General features: G+C 48.8%; 1 protein-coding gene across 1 annotated transcript in view; it reads left to right on the top strand.

Moving 5' to 3' along the window:
- Positions 1 to 18589, top strand: part of mcu (mitochondrial calcium uniporter) — a 69916-nt gene extending 51327 nt beyond the window's left edge. The window contains exons 3-9 of the mRNA XM_035400575.1: positions 5782 to 5851; positions 10590 to 10760; positions 11415 to 11519; positions 12081 to 12241; positions 12618 to 12821; positions 13647 to 13763; positions 14054 to 18589. Coding sequence (XP_035256466.1) covers positions 5782 to 5851; positions 10590 to 10760; positions 11415 to 11519; positions 12081 to 12241; positions 12618 to 12821; positions 13647 to 13763; positions 14054 to 14134 — 909 coding nt within the window. The 3' untranslated portion in view covers positions 14135 to 18589. The remainder of the gene's footprint in view (positions 1 to 5781; positions 5852 to 10589; positions 10761 to 11414; positions 11520 to 12080; positions 12242 to 12617; positions 12822 to 13646; positions 13764 to 14053) is intronic.
- Positions 18590 to 20171: the final 1582 nt, after the last annotated feature.

Raw genomic sequence — 20171 nt, 5'->3', positions numbered from 1 at the left:
CCCCCTCTTTCTTCCCGCTCTCCTCTCTCTGCCTTTATCTTTCATTTCATCTCTCTCCAGCTCTTTTGGATTCAGATTCAGGTCCAGGCTGCGCTCACAGGAAGGGCTTTGTGCAGCGCAGTCACTGCGTGCTTATCCTATACGCTGCACAGATGACGGCAGTAATGGGGACCGTTTACGTACTAATATCAATAGTAGTGCAGTTAAATGCATCAGATGGGCGAGCTGCAGAGCTTTCTCTGCAGCGAATCTGGGCACAGGCACGCATAATGTACACACACACACACACACAGGCACGCATACTGTACACACACACAGGCACGCACACACACACACAGGCACACACACTGTACACACACACACACAGACACACACACACATTCACTCACACACACACACACACGCATGCACGCATGCCAACCCACTCACACGCATGTATGCACATGCACACAGATACACTTTTGTCATTATTGGATAGGCGTGCTGTTATCTACACACTCGGCTCTGTCCCAGTTTGCCTCTCGACTGTATTCCCTCGCCTGTCTCTCCTCTCTCCCTTCCTCCTCCCTCTCTTTTCCTCCTCTGGGTCTTTACCTCTCTCCTCGTCTGCTGCCGCCCCCTTTTCTCCCCCTCTTTCTCTCTTCCCCCGTCCTCCCTTCTCTCTCTCTCTCCTTCTCCCCCTCTCCCTGCCACTTGGATGACATTGATTCCAAGGTTGCTCGGCTATCGACCGCTGTGCTGTTTAATGTTTCAGTAGCTCCCTCCTATGAAAGAGTCAGGGCTTTTCTCCACTGCACACTGGCACTGCGTTATACTCTTACACTGTATACACACTAGTGCTGTACTACACACACTGCTGTGCTACACGCTACTGTACTAAACACACTACCACTGTACTACACACACTACTGTACTTCACACTATACTGTACTATACACACTACTGTACCACACACACTTCTGTACTACACACACTACTGCTGTACTACACACACTACTGTACTATGCACACTACTGTACTTCACACAATACTGTACTACACACACTACTGTATTACACACATTACAGTGCTGCACACTGACACTGCATTAGACTCTTACACTACATACACACTACTAATTCTCTGTTCTACACACACTACTGCTGTACCACACACACTAGTGCTGTACTATACACACTACTGTTGTACTACACACTACTGTACTATACACACTACTACTGTATTACACAGTGTTGTTGCACGAGACACACACTACTAATACTGTACACATGACAAATACATTGACACACACGTTCACACTACAAATACACTACATGTTGTCTACAAGCAATTTACACATGAATTGCACACACTGTACTAAATGTACACTGCATGCAAAATACAACGTGCTACGTGCAGATATTTCTCATATTAAAGCGGCCACACTGTTTTTGGCAGTGCGACACCTTCCTAGAACACCATGCTAGCCTTTTGATGCTCGCTGAGGGTAATGAATGGTTTGTTTTCTTCGTCTTGGTTGTGCAGTTATTATTGTTACAGGGAAATGCTGCTCAAAGCAGAAATTGATCAGTGCTGTAATCAGTGTTTAAATTGTTGTTATTAACAGTAATGCGGGTAGTTGATCTTCGTGTTTATTTCGGTGACGTGAAGTTTTATCAAGGGGAGAAATGTTTTTGCTTCTCTCTTCAGCTGTGCTCACTTTGGCTAGAATGAGTTACTGATACAGTGCTGGCTCTCTCAGTGCAGTCTGTCTGTCTTCACATACACATGCGCACACACTCACACACAAACACACATCTGTACACACACATGTACATCTGTGTACACACACGCATCCGTGTTAATGCTCTGTGCTCTCACTGTGCCGAGTTAAAGCTGTGCTCTCACTGTGCTGGGTTAAATCTCTATGCAGTCACTGCTCAGGCCTAAAGCTGTGCTCTCACTGTGCTGGGTTAAAGCTCTGCTCTCACTACACAGGGTTAAAGCCCTGTGCTCTCCCTGTGCAGTGTTAAAGCTCTGTGCTTACTGTGCAGTTTTAAAGCTCTGTGCTCACTGTTCTAGGTTAAAGCCCTGTGCTCTCCCTGTGCAGTGTTAAAGCCCTGTGCTCTCCCTATGCGGTGTTAAAGCCCTGTGTTCTCTCTGTACATTGTTAAAGCCCTGTGCTCTCCCTGTGCAGTGTTAAAGCGCTGTGCACTCCCTGTGCAGGGTTAAAGCCCTGTGCACTCCCTGTACAGGGTTAAAGCTCTGTGGTCTCGCTCTACCGGAGCTCTGTGCTGCTCACTGCAGGGTCAGTGTAAAAAAGCATCCTGCGATGAGCTCATTTGCTCTTTTACATAATGTATGATCTGCTGTGTGTACCCAGTGAAAAAGGCAGAGAAAGGCTGACTGGTGTGCGTCCAGACTGACTGATTCTGAATGGATGAACTGCAGAGTGTCTGAGACACATTCCCAGTGTGCATTATAAAGCAGAAAACCCTTTCTGACCTTCTGCTAGCAAGTGTGCGCTAATTTCCTGCTTGAGAAAGTAATGATGTCTGTGAGAAAATGGTGTGTGTGTCTTTTTTGTCTGTGTGTGTGTGCGCGTGTCTGTATGCATATGTGCATATGTGTGTGTCTTTGTGTCTGTGTGTGTGCACGTGTGTCTGCGTGCATGTGTGTATACGTGTGTGTGTGCCTGTCTGTGTCTGTGTGTGTGTTTGTCTGTGCATGTGCATGTGTGTGCCTGTCTGTGTCTGTGCGTGTGTGTGCGTGTGTGTGTGTGTGTGTGTGTGTGTGTGTGCGTGTGTGCGTGTGTGCGTGTGTGTGTGTGTGTGTGTGTGTGTGTGTGTGTGTGTGTGTGTGTGAGAATCTATTTGAGTCTACACACTCCTGTCTGAATGGAGAAGTGGGTGGGCTGCTGGCTCTGGTATTTCTGACACCGGTACAGGACAGACAGACTGGAAGAGCAGAACCGGCACAAGGCAGGGGAACCGGACCCCGGCTCACTAATTAATGTCACTGTCCTCATCCGGGACCCGCAGCCCCCAGCGTCCCGTGGCGTTAGCACAACCTCCTGCCCCCTGTCTGAACAGAGGAGGCGCTGTTCTCCAACATTCACTTTGATCCCGCCCCCTTCACCCCCTCCTCAGCTCCGCCTGTATTGTGTGATTGACAGCAGAACGTCTGGTGAACAGCGGTGTGTCTGTGCCCTGTATTGGGAGCCCCTGTTTGAGGGAACACTACTGCTCTTCTGCCTGCGCCACGGGGCCTCCTGTTCAGAGAGAGGTGCTGGGGGTAGCCAGCCAGGAAAATGGATCCCTGCGTGACAGGACCTATTTCTGCATCTTGGGGCCCATAACTGCATCTCAGGGCCCATCTCTGCATCTCAGGGCCCATCCCTATGTGACAGGGCCCATCCCAGCGTTTCAGGGCCCATCCCTGCGTCACAGGGCCCATCCCTGCATGACAGGGTCCATTCCAGCGTTTCAGGGCCCATCTCTGTGTCTCCGGGCCCATCCCTGCGTGACAGGGTCCATCCCAGCGTTTCAGGGCCCATCCCTGCGTCACAGGGCCCATCCCTGCGTGACAGGGTCCATCCCAGCGTTTCAGGGCCCATCTCTGTGTCTCCGGGCCCATCCCTGCGTGACAGGGCCCATCTCTGTGTCTCCGGGCCCATCCCTGCGTGACAGGGCCCATCCCTGAATCTTAGGGCCCATACCTGCGTGACAGGGCCCATCCCTGCATCATAGGGCCCATCTCTGAATTAAGGGTCCTTCCCTGTACCAGGGCGCAGCTCTCTGCCGAGCGTCCCGTCCACTCTCTGACCCCATTTTTACTGCATCTCTGCATTAAATTATTTATTTGGCTGGCCGGCGGCCACATCCGGAGGAACTTGCACAGCTCACAGTTTTCAGGCGATTTGGGTTAAATATCTCGCCCAAGGGTGCGACGGCAGTTCCGTCGGCCAGAATCTCAGCCGCGGCGCTGCCAGCTGCTTTCGCCGCTGTGCCACAGCGCACCCGCGTGAACTTTTAGCCCGGACCCAAACACGCTTCACCCTCACTTCGGCTGTGCGGCGGACGCTAACGTGCGATTGCGTGCGGATCCCAGCTCGGTAACGAAATGCGTCTTAACGAGCGTTTGAAGGAAGGCCCGAGGGCGCGGGCTGTGTCCGTGCGCCTCCGCTAACGTCCGTTTGGAGCGGCGGCTGGAGCTAGTTGTGGGAGTCGTATCGGTTGCAGGTCGTGAAACACAGTCACCCGTGTGAAACCGATCCAGGCGTGTTTATCAGCCGCTAATGCGACGTCCGCACCGTGATTGGTTAAAACGGCAGCGCTGCTGTGCAAACATCCAGCGCATCGAGCACCTTGGTGCTGGCACAGTCACCGTCACCACGGCAATTTCCCCTGTAATACTGTTTGCCCAGTGTGTGTGCCTGTGTGTGCTTATGTAGTCATCCGTGCATGCTTGTGCCTGGGTGTATATCACTGTGTGCTTTTTGGGGGTGCTGTTGTGTGGGTGTGGGTGTGTGTGTGTGTGTGTGTCTGCGCGTGTGTGTTGGTACATTTTTGTCACACACACACACACTCTCTCTCTCTCTCTCTCTCTCTCTCTTTCTCTCTTTCTCTCTTTCTCTCTCTCTCTCCCTCTCTCTCCATGCTGTGGGTTGGAATGGTGGTGTTCCTCGGTCTCACATCTCCTTAAAAGGAGCGTTCAGCTGTTGGAGAAACGTGACGTCGTTTCTCCTGTATTTGCCCTGCCTGAAAGTATGTGTGTCTCTGGAAAGAGGAATGGAGCGAGAGGGAGGGGCCTAGAGGGAGCAGAGGGGCAGGGGGGCGGGGCAGTTCCCAGGCAGGCCCCTCCCCCAGTGTTCTGCTCAGTCAGGGCAGGGTGCAGAAACAGGAAGTGTGCGTTCCCTCTCGTGTTTCACGGCTGAGTAATGTCGTAACACTGGGCACGGCTGCAGGCCTGCCCGGCCTCTCATTCACTGCCACTGTTTTACTGCCTGAGTCACGTACAAGAGCCACTTAAGTGTGTGTGTGTGTCTGTGTGTGTGTGTGTGTGTGTGTGTGTGTGTATGTATGTGTGCCTGTGTGTGTGTGTGTGTGTGTGTGTGTCTGTGTGTGTCTGTGTGTGTCTGTGTGTGTCTGTGTGTGCCTGTGTGCGTGTGCGTGTGTGTGTGTGTCTGTGTGTGTGTGTGTGTGTGTGTGTGCCTGTGTGTGTGTGTGTGTGTGTGTGTGTCTGTGTGTGTCTGCACAGTTCTCTTGGGGTTTTGTCTACAGTCTGAACTTGGGTTTAACAAGTTCCCGTGCATTTCTGAATCATAGTTGCTTACACACACACACACAAACACACACATGCTTGCGCACACACACGCTCATGCAGTGTCAGACCAGTAAACAGGAGTAGATGTGTAGATGTCAGACTGTGTAGCGAGTTCAGACAAGTGTGCTGTCTGGAGATTAGCAGGAAGACAGTAATGAGGGATTGTTTGGGTATTCCTCTGTGTGTGTGCGTGTGTGTGTGTGTGTGTGTGTTGTGTGAGAGGGATGACTGTGTGTGGGACGGCCATAGCCACACGTGTCTGTCTGTGATAGAGTACACGCATTTGTGTGAGTTGAATGCAGTGTGTGTTCCAATAGGACTATTGTAGACGTCAGTGTGTTGTCATGGAGTTTTTGTCTTGGAGTTTTTTTTAATTCATTTTAAGCATTCCTAACCTATTTTCTCCTTCTCTCCTCCCTCACCATCCTCCCCCCCTCCTGCTTCATTCTTCCTCCCTCCCTCCCTCCCTCCCTGCAGGGTTTGAAGGGAGTCCCCACATGGCAGGGCCACAGACTGCTGTGCTCCTCTGCTGCAGCGCCCCCTGAAGGTAAGTGTGTGTACCTCCTCAGCTCTGAGCTTCAGGTGTTGTACTGGGAGACGCTGGCAGTGGGAATGCAGAGCTGTCTGTGTGATTGTGGTAGAATCTCGGTGGCTGTCTACCTATTTGAAGGTGAATATGAATGATGCATATTTGCCTATTAATTAGTTAATTGTTAATTATTGTGAATTATTATTCAATTTGGTTTGTTCCCATACATCTTTATTTTCTGCAGTGTGACTGGAATATGCTCAAATATGTGAAATATTGCAGGTGTTGGCTCCTGTGGCTCCTCGTTTACATTTTGAGGGTACTGTCTGTCAAATGGAGCTCTGTAATGCAAAGCAGCCAAGCAAAGACTTTACATTTGACTGTGAATGGAACTCCTTTTTGTTTGATGGCAAATATCTCTGAATAAGAGAGAGAGAGATGTATGAGCGTGCGTGTGTGAGCGTGTGTGCTTTTGTGTGAGTGTGTTTGTGTGTGTGAGCATGTGTGTGTGTTTGTATTTGTGAGCATGTGTGTGTGAGCGTGAGAGTGTGTGTGTGTTTGTATTTGTGAGCATGTGTGCGTTTGTGTGAGTGTATGTGTGTTTGTGTGTGAGCGTGTGTGTGAGTGAGTATGATAGTGTGTGAGTGTGTGTGTGAGTATGATAGTGTGTGAGTGTGTGTGTGAGTGTGATAGTGTGTGAGTATGATAGTGTGTGAGTATGATAGTGTGTGAGTGTGATAGTGTGTGAGTGTGTGTGAGTATGATAGTGTGTGAGTGTGTTTGTGAGTGTGATAGTGTGTGAGTGTGTGAGTGAGTATGATAGTGTGTGAGTGTGTGTGTGAGTATGATAGTGTGTGAGTATGAGAGTATGAGAGTGTGTGAGTATGAGAGTATGAGAGTGTGTGAGTATGATAGTGTGTGAGTGTCTGTGTGAGTATGATAGTGTGTGAGTGTGTGAGTGAGTATGATAGTGTGTGAGTGTGATAGTGTGTGAGTATGATAGTGTGTGAGTGGGCTGGGAGACACGCTTCTCTGCATTGCCGAGTGTTTGATTCTTTCTGAAGAGGGTTTTAATGACTCTGCCATTATAACAACATCAAGGGCTGGGGGGGGGGGGGGGGGGGGGGGGGTGCAGTGGCTGAGCTGGGGTAGGGGGGTGCGGGTCGTGCCTGGGGCACACAAGGATAGCCTGCGCTGATGCAGCTCTGAGGGAGAAGGCCGCCGAGGATGAGGATGGATGAGGAAGCTGCGTGTGCATATATAAGCTGCGGAGTAGGACGGAGAAGATTTTTGGGGTTCCTTGGGGCACATTGAGGGGTGCGACAGGGTCCCCTTTGAGGCTACCCTTCCCCTCATTCCCAGCATGCATCTGTTCAGACGCCATTCTGCTGGCATTAATTAGGCCGGCTCAGTATGTACTCCAGTCCTTCATAATGGAGATTGCCTGAGGCCGCTCGTCCACACGGACCCTTCTCCTTCACAGAGAACGTTAGACCTGCAATATTTGCGTCATTACTTTATTTTTCAAATATTATTTATTTTTATTATTGAAATATTTAACTGTAAATTAAATTGCCACTTGAAAAACATGAATTTATGTGCAAAGATATTTTTATTTTAGTTGTGCAGTCCAGTGATGTATAGCGGTAAACTGGTGACAGGTCAGCACGTCACTGAGGTAGAGTGATTGTAGTTTATTCTGCTGTACAAGTGGCCTTATTGTAGTCCAGTGATGTATACCAGTAAACCGGTATTTCTGTGTGTTATGTAGGTAAACTCATGGTAGAAGGGATTTGTCCATATCTGTGACAGTTCTGTGTCTCAGCACTGGAGCAATGATGAACTTTTACTTGAGATGGGCTGTGTAAAATGGCTTTATTCCACCTGATACTCTAAATGACAAACAGAATTTACAGTGGCCTGATTTATGAGCGACAGTAGACAGTATTTCAGTTCCAGGCTGTTAATAAAAGGGTGAACACATTTGTAATATTGCGTGGGGGGGGCGGGGGGCGGGGGGGGGCAGGGATGGTGTGTACTCTAGGGTTGGCCGTTTCACCTCCTGTGGGGGTTTTGAAGATCGGGTCACCACAGGGCAGTGGGTGTTTGATTGAGGTTTTGTGGGTTCTAATATCAGGAAGTGAGAAAACCAGGCAAGTTGCTCAGTATCTCCCTGTGATAATCAGTACACGGGGATCAGCCTTCCCTGAACACCCTGAGCATTATTCCTTTCAGACAATCATGCGTTCGTCCTTAAGTAATAGATTAATTATGCCTATTAACTTATCTAATTAAGTGGCAGTTTGTAGGGGGACACTGCTCAGGGCTGGTGGCGTTTGCTTTCAGACGGGCTAGCAGGACACCTCAGTCACATCGCTATGACGATCAGATGGCCTTCAGGACTAATCATTCCCTCTCGTTAATGCTTTATTTATTGAATGCGCCAGGCCAGCGTGTCTGAAAAGCAGTGGTAGGGCCGCCAGATGATTCTGCGGATTAGAAGTGTCGCTGCGTGGGCTGAGATCCGCCAGAGCAGGCGGGCCGACCGCTTCACAGTGCCCGCACTTCTGAACCCAACGCTTTTTATTTTTTTTCTTTTTTTCTTGAGACCGTAACAGAACTCGCTAATGGAAGGACATGACGGTTCTTTCTCAGCCAAATTATGAATGCTTTAAAAGCAAATGTCAGGCGCGAGGTCACGTCTGGCTTTCAATTCCATACGTGCGCTTATATAAAATCGAAAAAAATATATACGTGAAATCGGTGCTGCTGCGGTCTATCTGGCAACCCCGAGAAAGCTAGGTGGGGGGAAGAGGGGGATTTTTGGATTGAATCCTGAACTGCAGGGGTTCCCGAGGCCCCCCGTTACCCTCACTTGGTTCCGCAGCGATGGACGAGGCCGGGGGATTTCGGTCGTTGGCTCCGTCGTCGGCGGTCTAGAACACGCCGTCCGCTTCGAGCACGTTACTGCAGCATCCGTGCCTCCGGCTGGCGGCCCCTGATTGGCTGATCTCAGTACAGCATGTGCTGAGCTGGTCAACCTTATTCAGATTCATGGTCTATGGGAGGGAATGACCGGAGGCCGGTGCCAGAAACCCTGTGGCTGGAGGTGTGCAGAGTCCTCTCCTCACACAGGGATGATGGGGAATCCCCATTCCCACTGTAGCATCGCCATCTGCTGGTTAGAAGAGGTATTACAACAGCCCCCACTTCCTCCCCCCCCCCCCCACCCAAAGTATGACAGATGAGCTGGAATTTGAGCTGTCGGAAAGGGAAACGTGGAAATCTGTCATTTCCCTCCCGAACCAATCAGAGGGATGGCTGCTGACACGGCAGTGAACTGGAATTCCATCCCTTTTGTCTAGACTTTTCTCTCTCTGTCTCCTCCTCCCTCTGTCTTCTCTCATCCTTCTTTCTTCTCTCATCTTCCCCCTCTCCTCCCTCTCCCGTGGTGAGTGGGGACAGTAGTGTCGGACCATACTTTTAGATTTTGCTAACCCTCTCCAGGCCCTCAGGATGGGGCGGGGTCCGTACCCCGGCCTGTCCATTTGTGATGCAGTTTCCCACCTGTTCAATTTGCATTTCATTTTCATTGATGGAACTAAACAGATGCTCTTCTCCATAGTGACAGTCTCAGCTTACATTCTTTATATGCAATCCAATCTGCCGCTGGAATTTTTTACTGAAACCGTTAACATTAATACATTGCTCGTGGCACGGGTATCACCGCAGTGCCGCACCTGGGAATCAAGCCTGCAACCTCAGTGGCAGTTACAAGCTCCCCCGGCCGTGACACTGCACTGTTTCGGTGCCAGCCCTCCGCTGCTGCCACTGTTTGATTTTGATTGTATTACGTCCCTCTGCGATGCTGTCCGGCATAAATCTGTACGGCTTTTTTTATTTTTAGAGCTGGGCATATTCAAAGATAAAGAGAGAGAGAGCGCAGAGCTCTCATAAACGCTGCACTCAGCCAGCTCAGAAATCGGGCTCCCCTGGAACCTCGTAAGTCTGAAACGGCAGGAATCCGGCGATGGGAAAAGCCGCTGTTCTCATTTCACAGCCGCTGATCACCTCCGCAGCGTGGCGGGGATTAGCTTCTCCGTGAGCTGCTGTTTAGAAACCCGGACAGGCGGGAGGAGGAGGCGGGCCGCTCGGCGGCGTGGGCGATGGAGTGGCTCTGTAGTGCCGTGGCCGGGGCGTCGGCGTGTCATGGTACACCGTTCTCAGGCGCGTCGATGGCGCTCTCACCGCTAGCCGTGTGAGCGGTTCCGGACCTTTCCGTGAGCGGGTTAATGGGCCCGCCTCTCAGCCCGCTAACCGGCTTCCAGTAAATCAGAGACCGGCTCGGGATGCTGTTTGCATCGCTGTTTTCTGTACAGTTTGTGTACAGAGTGAGGAAACGTAGCTGTAATAAAAGGACAAGCGCAGTAGAACCGTAATTACTAAAAACAGCGCCTGCAAAAAAATAATAGGCTCCCCCCGGCTTTTGAATGCTGGTGGCCATAATATACTAACTGCTCATGTTTTGTCTGTATAATAATGCTGATTTGTGGCATCTTCCTCTCCCTCACTCCCTTTCTCCCTCCCTCCCTTGCCTTCTCCCTCCCGCTCTCTCTCTCCCTCCCTCCCTCCGTCTCTCCCTCCCTTCCTCCGTCTCTCCCTCCCTTCCTCCCTCGCTCCCTCCCTCCCTCTCTCCCTCCCTCCCTCCCTCCCTCTCTCGCTCCCTCCCCCCCCCCCCCCCTCCCCCCCCGCTCAGAGGTGACGGTGGTGTATCAGAACGGGCTCCCGGTGATCTCGGTCAGCCTGCCGTCCCGGCGGGAGCGCTGCCAGTTCACCCTGAAGCCGCTGAGCGACTGCGTGGGCGTGTTCCTGCAGCAGCTACAGGCCGAGGACCGGGGCATCGACCGCGTCGCCATCTACTCCACAGGTACGGTACCCCCCTTTACTCCACACACACACTACTCCACAGGTACAGTACCCCCCTTATACTCCACACACACACTACTCTAATGATACTCTCCTTTACTCCACACACACACTACTCCTCAGGTACAGTACCCCCCTTTACTCCACACACACACTACTCCACAGGTACAGTACCCCCCTTTACACCACACACAGACTACTCCACAGGTACAGTACACCCCTTTACACCACACACAGACTACTCCACAGGTACAGTACTCCCCTTTACTCCACACACACACTACTCCACAAGTACAGTACCTCCCTTTACACCACACGCATACTACTCTAAAGTTACACGCCTTTACACCATACACATACTCTAAAGTTACTCTGACTGAAACCTGTGTAGTGCTCCACAGGTACTAGCCTTTACAACACTTACATATTACTATCCATTACTATCATGACTGCAGAGTGAACATAATCAGCTTCTGGCAGTACATACTTAAGAAGCATGCGTGCTAGTTTGACGCATGCTAGCATAAGTGCTGCTTAAGTTCTGCTCTAACACTTTTCCTCCAGAAGATCCAGTTTGCTGCGGAGGTACAGCATTTTTCCCAGAGTGATTCTCCCTCCCTCTCTCTCGCTCACTCTCTCTCTCTCTCCACCATAGACGGTGCGAGGGTGGCTTCCTCTACAGGCATTGACATACTGCTCCTGGATGACTTCAAGCTGGTCATCAACGATACCACACACCTGGTGCGGCCTCCCAGGAGAGGTGAGGGGAGAGTGTAGTGTAGCCAAATATCAACTATTCTTTTGTTTAGATGGCATTAGTGAAGTATAAATGAAAATTATCCCATGAAATTGAATATCCTGGCCATAATATCACTGGTATAGCATAGGTCTCCCAATAGACAGATGTGGGGTGACGCTCTGTTGCTTGTGATGTTGCAGAAATGGTGTTCAGCGTGATGAAGCTGTGCAGTCAGGGATTAAATCCTGAGCATGCCAGTGGCGGGAAGGTCTGCATAATTAGCCTTAGTGTCGCTAGGGGATGGAGGGTTTTAGCCACCAGAGACTCTGCCTCGCCATCCTGCAGTTACTCCTCTCACCAGTAGGGGGCACGCAGTCACTATGTGGCAGACTGCATAGTGAAAATAAGCTCTTCAGAGTAACACACGGTGACCTGCACTATCCTAAATTCCCAAAGGAGGCCGCTGTGATAAAATGGGCCTGCGTGTAAGATTGGGTTTCCTAAAAAAAGGAACCTAGAATGAGAAGCAGATTTGAGCTGTGTGAAATGCTTCACCTCTGCGTCTGTTTGTGGGCGACCCAGACCTGCTGGCGCACGAGGAGGCGGAGCGGCTCAACGACGTCAAGCTGCTGGTCCAGCAGCTCTACACCACCCTGCGCATCGAGGAGCATCAGCTGGGCAAAGAGCGCGAGCTGATTGGACGGCTGGAGGACCTCAATTCCCAGCTCCTCCCATTGGAAAAGGCCTGTCTCAGTTCATGTTTTCATCTTTAGCCTTTTAATGAGTATGACAGAAAACTCCTGTTTGAGAGCGGAATCTCAGTGAGGAAGCGCATTGTACTGTAAGCCACACAAAATAAGTTAGGTTTGCATTTCACAAGAAATTTGAGCAGAAATGGTCATTTGATTTGAGAATCACAGTAGAATCTGTATTTGGAATTTTAATAACTGGAATATGAATTTCAGTCTGGATCCCATTTTCAGTTTTGCTGTATAGGTTTGGAATGTGCAGTGTGGCTTCAGGTCTGTAGTTATTAGAGTGTGGAGCCGGTGTTTGGAGCAGGGCCTCCATTTTGTGTGTGGATCTGCTGAATCTGACGGTGGGGAACCCCACCCGCAGGTTAAGGAGGAGCTGAGCAGGAAGGCGCAGCGCCGGACCACCTGGGTGCTGTGGGGGGGCATGGCGTACATGGCCACGCAGTTCGGCATCCTGGCGCGCCTCACCTGGTGGGAGTACTCCTGGGACATCATGGAGCCCGTCACCTACTTCATCACCTACGGCACTGCCATGGCGATGTACGCCTACTTCGTCCTCACGCGCCAGGTGAGCGGCTCTCTGGGACTGGTGTGGCCGGTAACGCCTGCTGGAGTTAGCGTAGGGAGTCATAGTTAGCATAGCGCGTCATAGCGTAGCGGGTCATAGTTAGAATAGCGCGTCATTGAGTAGCAGGTCATAGTTAGCATAGCGGGTCATTGCGTAGCAGGTCATAGCATAGCGGGTAATTGCGTAGCAGGTCTTAGTTAGCGTAGCGAGTCATAGCGTAGCGGCGCACCAACGCTTGGAAATAAGTCAACTGCATGTTCCTCCCAAGCCTTCCCTGCATTTGCATTTGATCTATTTCAGATCCTTACAAAAAAAGAAAAGAAACTGCAAGCCCCACAAAGTCAAACAGCAAACCTACGTTTAGAAAGCTAAGCCGCTTATCTGTGTCAGTATACCAGGAGTCATAGAATATCAAGAAATAACTTCAAACGGATTAATGAAATGTGTTGCCTGTCCACGTTTGTCGCCCACCGTTAAATCTGGAGTGAGCGGACTTTCGCACTGTGGGATAAGGCCAAGGGAACATTGAAAGGGGAGCAACGGTCGGCAGACGAGCGGCCTGCTTTCAGTCACCCAGTTCAGCTTAAACAGCTTCTCACGCTGTTAGCGGGTAAAGCCATGAGACGGCGCATTAGAACGCGGGTTTTATCGTACGCAAATATGTGCCGCAGTTTTTCCATTTCAATAAGACGCTCCCCTGGAAAACCTGTTCCCTTCAGGAACCTGCTAAGCCTGATGTGCTCGTTTTCGCAGGACAGAGATACATGTGCGTTTACTTAATTCACTCTTTTAATATGGTGTGCATTTCTCCCTCATCTCTTTCAGGAGTATGTCTACCCTGACGCCAGAGACAGACAGTTCCTCCTCTTTTTTCACAAGGGGGTGAAGAGGACCCGCTTTGATGTTGAGAAGTATAACAAACTGAAGGACGCCATTGCCGAGGTATGCAGTCGGAGGACACCTGTATCCCTCCTCTGACCTCACATGCATGACATCACCTACCTGCACCCACTCACCTCACCTGACCTCACCTGACCTTTACTCACTTGCCAATTTTATCCAGAGATTTACAAAAGCTAATTTAACATCATCCATACTGTGCATGTACAGTAACTATTTATGATTTTCCTTATTTTTTGGTCTCATTTTATGTTTTACTCATTGTATTCTCTCCTCCTGATTCCATTCCTGTTTTTTATTGCGTTTGTTTCTGCCCCTTCCCCCCCCTCTAGGCGGAGTTGGATCTTAAGCGTTTGCGGGACCCCCTCCAGCTGCAGCTCCCCATCCAGCAGATCACAGCCAGCAAGGATTGATGGGAAGAGGTCCCCCCTCCCCCCACACGCTTCCTTCCCTCTCTCTTCTCTTTTTTCCCCCTCATTTTTTCCTTCCGTCTTTCCGTCCACCCCTTCTGCTTCCCTCCTCTCCATCTCTTCCGTCTCTCACTCTCCGACAAGCCATCACTCAAGCAACGGGGGGAAAGTTTTTTTAATTCTTTTTTTTTTTTTTTTTTTTTACTTTTCTGACTGAAAACCAAGAAAAATAATAAAAAATCAGAAGAGAGGAGAGGTTAAAGAATAAAACAAACTGATCACTTCTCATGAAGGAGGGATGAAACTATGATTTGCAAAGAAGTCAGATGAAACTTTACTCTGAGTAACTACGAAGGAGTGAGGAGCATTGGCTCACTACAGGAAGTCATGCTGCCAGACAGGAAGTGACCACAGAGTTTCAAGTTTGTGGATCAGAGACATCGATGCAGAGGGGATACATTTTTTTGGTGATGCAATTCCTTCACCACCCTGTCCCTCCCCAGAGAAATATGACAATGGCTCCTGCCCCCCCCCCCCCCTGCCCCCCCAACAAATATAAGCTGTTCTTGACAGCCACACTGGCCACAGCACCATTTTTACATGACTCTCCTTCCATCAAACCTTTCATACTCTCAAAGAGCTCTTTTGTGTTGGTGTTTGGTGGGGAGGGAGGGGCGGGCTGTCACTGGATATTTAGGGAGTGTCTCCGAATTAAGAAGGACCCAAGAAAAACCTGTGACTCAGCACTACTTTACTCCACACTCCAGACGTGTTGTGGAAAGGGTTAATACTTCCCGGGTTTTCTGGGAGATTCTCTTCCCCGCCGCACTGTCTGCTGCTCTTGGCAGGGTTTCTTCTTTCCTGTGTGTGTGTTGGTCTCGGCATCCACGTCCCTAAAATGCTGCCACCTCCTTCGACTCCTTCGGAAAGCCCCTCCCACTCTGTATGATGGACAGCAGCTGAATGTCTGATATGCTAATAAAGAGCTTTACCAGGAGCCTGTGTCTGCCTGGGCAGGTGACATGTTGCACTTCCTGTCTGTGACTTCCTGTTTGAACCTGGTGTGTGTGGCTGAGAGTGCTCCTAGGCAAAAAACATCACTGTGTGTTTAATTATTCCAAAATGATTTTTTTGGAACATTTTATTTTGAAAGCCATAATAATAACTTTGTTAAAAAACAAAAGGAGAATCAATCAGAATCATTATTTTTTTCTCATTGGGGAAGAAACCCCCCCATTTTTTCACCCAGTCCATTATATGCGCCCACACACTCTTGAGTATGGTGTGGCCAGACCATCCCATTTCATGCAATCCCACCGATCTTCACTGTTTTTCCTGTCCTTACACGCACGCGCACACACACACACACACGCAGACACACACACACACACCCTGTCTGCCTCTGCGTAGGCAGACTGAGCTGATATCTGTTGTTTTCAGGGATACTGTGTAAAGGCACAATCTCCACCTCTCTCTGCTGTCCAAACCGAAGTATGGAGTGCTGCTGTCGTAGCCTCTGTGTACTGTCACAGAAATGAGAAACTGAACACTAACTGCGTCTCCCACAGTGCCTCGCTGCCTCCAATACCCAGGGTGCAGTGCGACAGTCATGACCTCTGTTCCGTCCCTCACCACAGAGATTCTGAGGGTTACAGTGTATAGTGGTGTTGATGTGCAAAAGCAACCACCTAAGGACATAATGTAGAGGTGTCAATAAGTGGGAGGAACCATCTTAGAATTTTGTATCGATTTATTGGCAGGAGAATGTGTGAACTGGTGGCTGGTGTCATTTTCTGACTTGCGCACAGCTTGTGGAGTGGCTTAGCCCCCCCCCCCCTTAATTTAACAAATGGGAACATTAAGGAGAGATATCACCTGAGATATTTCCTAGCCTTGTACAGAGGTTTTATTTGATGTTAAGGTATGCTGTAGAGAAAGGCTTGTGCATCTTGTGTATTTAGGGGACAGTGGTGTTGGATTTTTAGCTACCCATGATCCCTGTACCCTGATTCACTTTCACTAAAGTACATTCTTCATCTGAAAAGAAAACTACTTACAAGATTATTTATCACTAAGTGGGAATTTATGGGGTTAAACTGTGTCTTTTCAAATTACAATTGCTGAGCTGATTGCAGCTCTGACTTTCAGAAGATTTTATTCCCGTTTATTCTCATTTGAAGTATTTAGTTTTAAGATAATTGCTAGGCATTCCGATAATTAAAACAGGCTTAAAATACAAAGGTGAAAATAGTGCGTGTTAATCACTCTCTGCCATTTCTTTTGTCGAGTAAAGGAGTTAGTTATTAATTGCAGCTGGTTCATGCGCCATTCTGTTCCGTTCTGTTTAAATTATTTATCAGAATTCTTTATTCATCTGTTCTGGCCAGGATTCTCTTCCCTCATACAGCAAGCCAGGCTGTCTCACCTCTTTGTGGGTCGGTGTACATTGTGGAACTGCGGTTCCATTTTGTCTTTGTTGCCATGGTTTATTTATTTTTATTATTTTTTTCTCTCTGTCCTGACCGTGGCCTTTGCAGAGTTTTAAAGCCATATCGATGTTTCTGTTCTGTGGTGACTGAGCCGTGATCCGCCCGTAGTTGCCTGCGTGCCGCGGTGAGGGATCGTCTTCTTGACGGCGGTGGTCTGTCTGTCTGTCTGGTTTGATGTAGTGGCGGTGCGACCACTGTGGGTTTCCCTGTGTTGACGCCTCTAGTCATCTGTCCTCGGTTGGTGAAGCACAATCGCCCCGCTGTGCGAGGTTGAAGAGAGTCGCATCGGCTGCATTTGCTGGGGTGTGCGTGCCTGTGTGCGCATATGTGTGTGTGTGTGTGTGTGTGTGTGTGCGCGCTTACACAGGAGTGTGTGTACGTGCGCATTAGAGAGAGCGAGAGCCGCAGTGATGTGAGGATGGCGTGGAGAACAAGGCTTTCCTTTTCCTTCTCATCTTAAGCAAAACAGCTGAATGGTATTTGTGCTGTCAGATTTGTTAGACGGGTCATTTGAGAGACAGGAGCGGTGGTGGTTTATTTGAATGGGGGTAAAGGCAGGCCGCAGCTTGCAGGGCGGAGTTGTCTTGGGTTCTGTTTGTTTGGGTGGAGCTGACACACAAGGCTAAGATGGCCGTCCATTGTTGCCGAGTTCATAAGGGCAGTGAAAACCAAAAAAAAAACAAAACCCCTCCCAGCACACACACATCTGGCGCTGTGCCTGTGCGCGTTTGCCTGTGCCTGTGTACATGTGTTTGTGTGTGCAACATGCGGAGAAGTGCAAGCCAACAAATACAATGGATACTGTCCTTGATCTCCCATACCACGATCAATAATGCGATTAATCCTCTGAAAAGTCACATGATCGATACAGTCGTATATCCCGGACAGCTGGGAGGGAGGGGTTCTCTGCTCCTCCCCTCCGCTGCTCTGCACTCACTGACAGTCGCCCCACCTCCACCTCCACCTCCACCTCCACTCCATCTCCATATCTTTAGGACTCATTTCATCTTTTCTTTCTTTTTTCCTTTTGTTTCCTTTTTTTACCAAAACAAAAAAAAAAAAGAAATATATCAGATATAGGGAACTTTATTCTAAAGCGGGTGTTGCATGAATGTATGTTTACAAGGGGAAAAATTATATTTAAAAAAGACATTTAAAAAAATCAAAATAAAATGAACAATTAAAAAAAAAAAAAAAAAAAAAGTATATTGATTTTGGAGAGCGCCGTTCACAAAGACATGGAATCCTGGTCGCCCAGGGCAACGATGAGGATGCTTGTTGTGCCACATGGGTTGGGCTCGCTGACCCTCCAGCCCCCCCGCCCCACCCCCCACCCCCCACCCCCACCCGGTTTTGTGTGTAGTTATGAGGCCAGTGTTTGAGCCGTAGTGTAGTAGGAGCAAGCCCGGCCTGTGTCTGTCCTTAAGTCAGGGTACTTCAGTGGGCCTAACGGGGGCAGCTGTGACCCCTGGGGTGGTTACGACTGCCCTTCTACCCCCACCCCACCACCCTCACCCCTTCCCTCTCCCTAGCTCAGACCAGAGGAGAGTCTCTGACAGCATGTGGGTTACCCCCAGAGTGTGCACGTTTCCTGACCTCCCCCTGCCCCCTTAATCACTTACTTTGGTTCCTTTTCTTTTTTCTCATTCGGTTTTGTTTTTTTTTTTTCTTTATTGTTTTGATGCGTGCATTGTTTTAAATTTTTATCCTGTTTGCGTGCACTTATCAAAGACTATAAAAAGATGTTTTAAAAAGTTTCAAAAATAATGGTTGAAGCAGGATGTAGGATATAATTATTGTTTTTCATTCTTAATCTGTTTTTCTTTCTTCTGTTGGCATCGGATGCTGTAATATTGAAAGAGATGAGAAAAAATACAAAAAAATGTAAAATCCTGTATCATTTATGAAATATGTATAAAAGAGAAATGTAATTCAGTTATCAATAAAATACTTATCCAGGTTTTGGAAATATGTTTTCTGTGGTGTTTTATAAAGTTACGTTCAGTCACAGTTTGTAGTCTGAGTGAATATGGCTTTCTTAAACAGGACTTAAATAAAGAAACTGATTTCCAGGATTGGACTAAGTCTTAAACAAGGAGACTTAACTTAAATACACTCCTATATGCCAGTACTTGCACATGGAACCAACTGGAAAAAACAACTACGCAAGGGATGACAGAAGTGGTTATGTGATCCCTCTGTGACTGATGCTTTCATGCGGGTGATGTTTCATAATCTCTTTAAGTAGGCAGGGCTAATAAATGTTATCAGCGAATCAATGCTTGAGTTTTGCAATGAAGAGCACAGTTTTGATTGGCTTATACGAGTTTCTGATTGACAGTGTAACCCCACACATTATGGTACTCAGCTTCTTCTCTCACTGCACTAAAGAGAGAATGATCCGAGGACAGTCGGGCGACCAGTAGCCCTGTGAAAGGAGACTGGCTCTCTGTTTACATGGTTTTACCTGAAGGGTGAGCTGTGGTAGGTGAAAACGGTGCATGAAGGTTGTTTGTGGTTATGATGTGAGCACTGGGCAATGGTATTCATGCTCTCTGGGTTCACTGCAGTGACCTGATTTCAGTTTGACCTTTTAATAGTCGAACCCCTGAGACATGATAAATCAACACAGGGGGTGCTATGGCAATGAAAGTGGATCAGACCTCCTCCTGCAGAACTCTTCCGACAAGATTGCTACCTCTGGTATTCAACATTCACAGCTGTACTCCATTATCTGTGCTGAGTGACGAGCATTAATGTTGTCGTGCTTTGATGAGCGTTCAGTACAGCAGTGATCAGTGTAGGAATTAAATGGAGGATGTGTATATTATGTGTATTAGCAATATCTGGGACCACGCTGTTTACAACCATGTCCTGACCGCCCCTTCCGGTTGTCCTTGACCTCCTGTCCTTCCCGGACATCCTTCTGAGATAGACCTGTCTGCAGCTACAGAGCGATGAGCTTCTCACTCATTATGTGTGTGTGTCTTTGCATGCGTATGTGCATGTGTGTGTGTGTGTCTGTGTGCGTGCCTGTTCGTATGCGTATGTGTGTGTGTGTGTGTGTGTGTGTGTGTGTATGCGCATGTGTGTGTGTGTCTGTGCGTGCCTGCTCGTATGCGTATGTGTGCGTGTACGTGTGTATGTCTGTGTGTGTGTGTGTGTGTCTATGTGTCTGTGTGTGCGTGCCTGCTCGTATGCGTATGTGTGTGTATGTGTGTATGTCTATGTGTGTGTGTGTGTGTTTATGTGTCTGTGTGCGTGCCTGCTCATATGCGTATGTGTGTGTGTGTGCGTAAGTGTGTATGTCTATGTGTGTGTGTTTGATGTCACCAAACAAAAAATGCATGCCGTGAGTTATCCTCCAAGCTGGTGTCAAGGTACACCAGTACTCATGCGAGTCAAATGCCCACTAGTAAAATGTTTCATGCTGAATTAACTCTAACAGAGTACATACATATGGTCCCTATTGGACTCGTATGTACTGTGTTAGAGTTGAATTAACACTGGGCTTTTTACTGTGTACACACAACTTGTGGCCCTCGGCCTTC

Source organism: Anguilla anguilla, chromosome 18 (genome assembly GCF_013347855.1).
Source record: "Anguilla anguilla isolate fAngAng1 chromosome 18, fAngAng1.pri, whole genome shotgun sequence".
NCBI lineage: Eukaryota > Metazoa > Chordata > Actinopteri > Anguilliformes > Anguillidae > Anguilla > Anguilla anguilla.
This window is presented reverse-complemented; position numbering and strand designations above follow the sequence as displayed.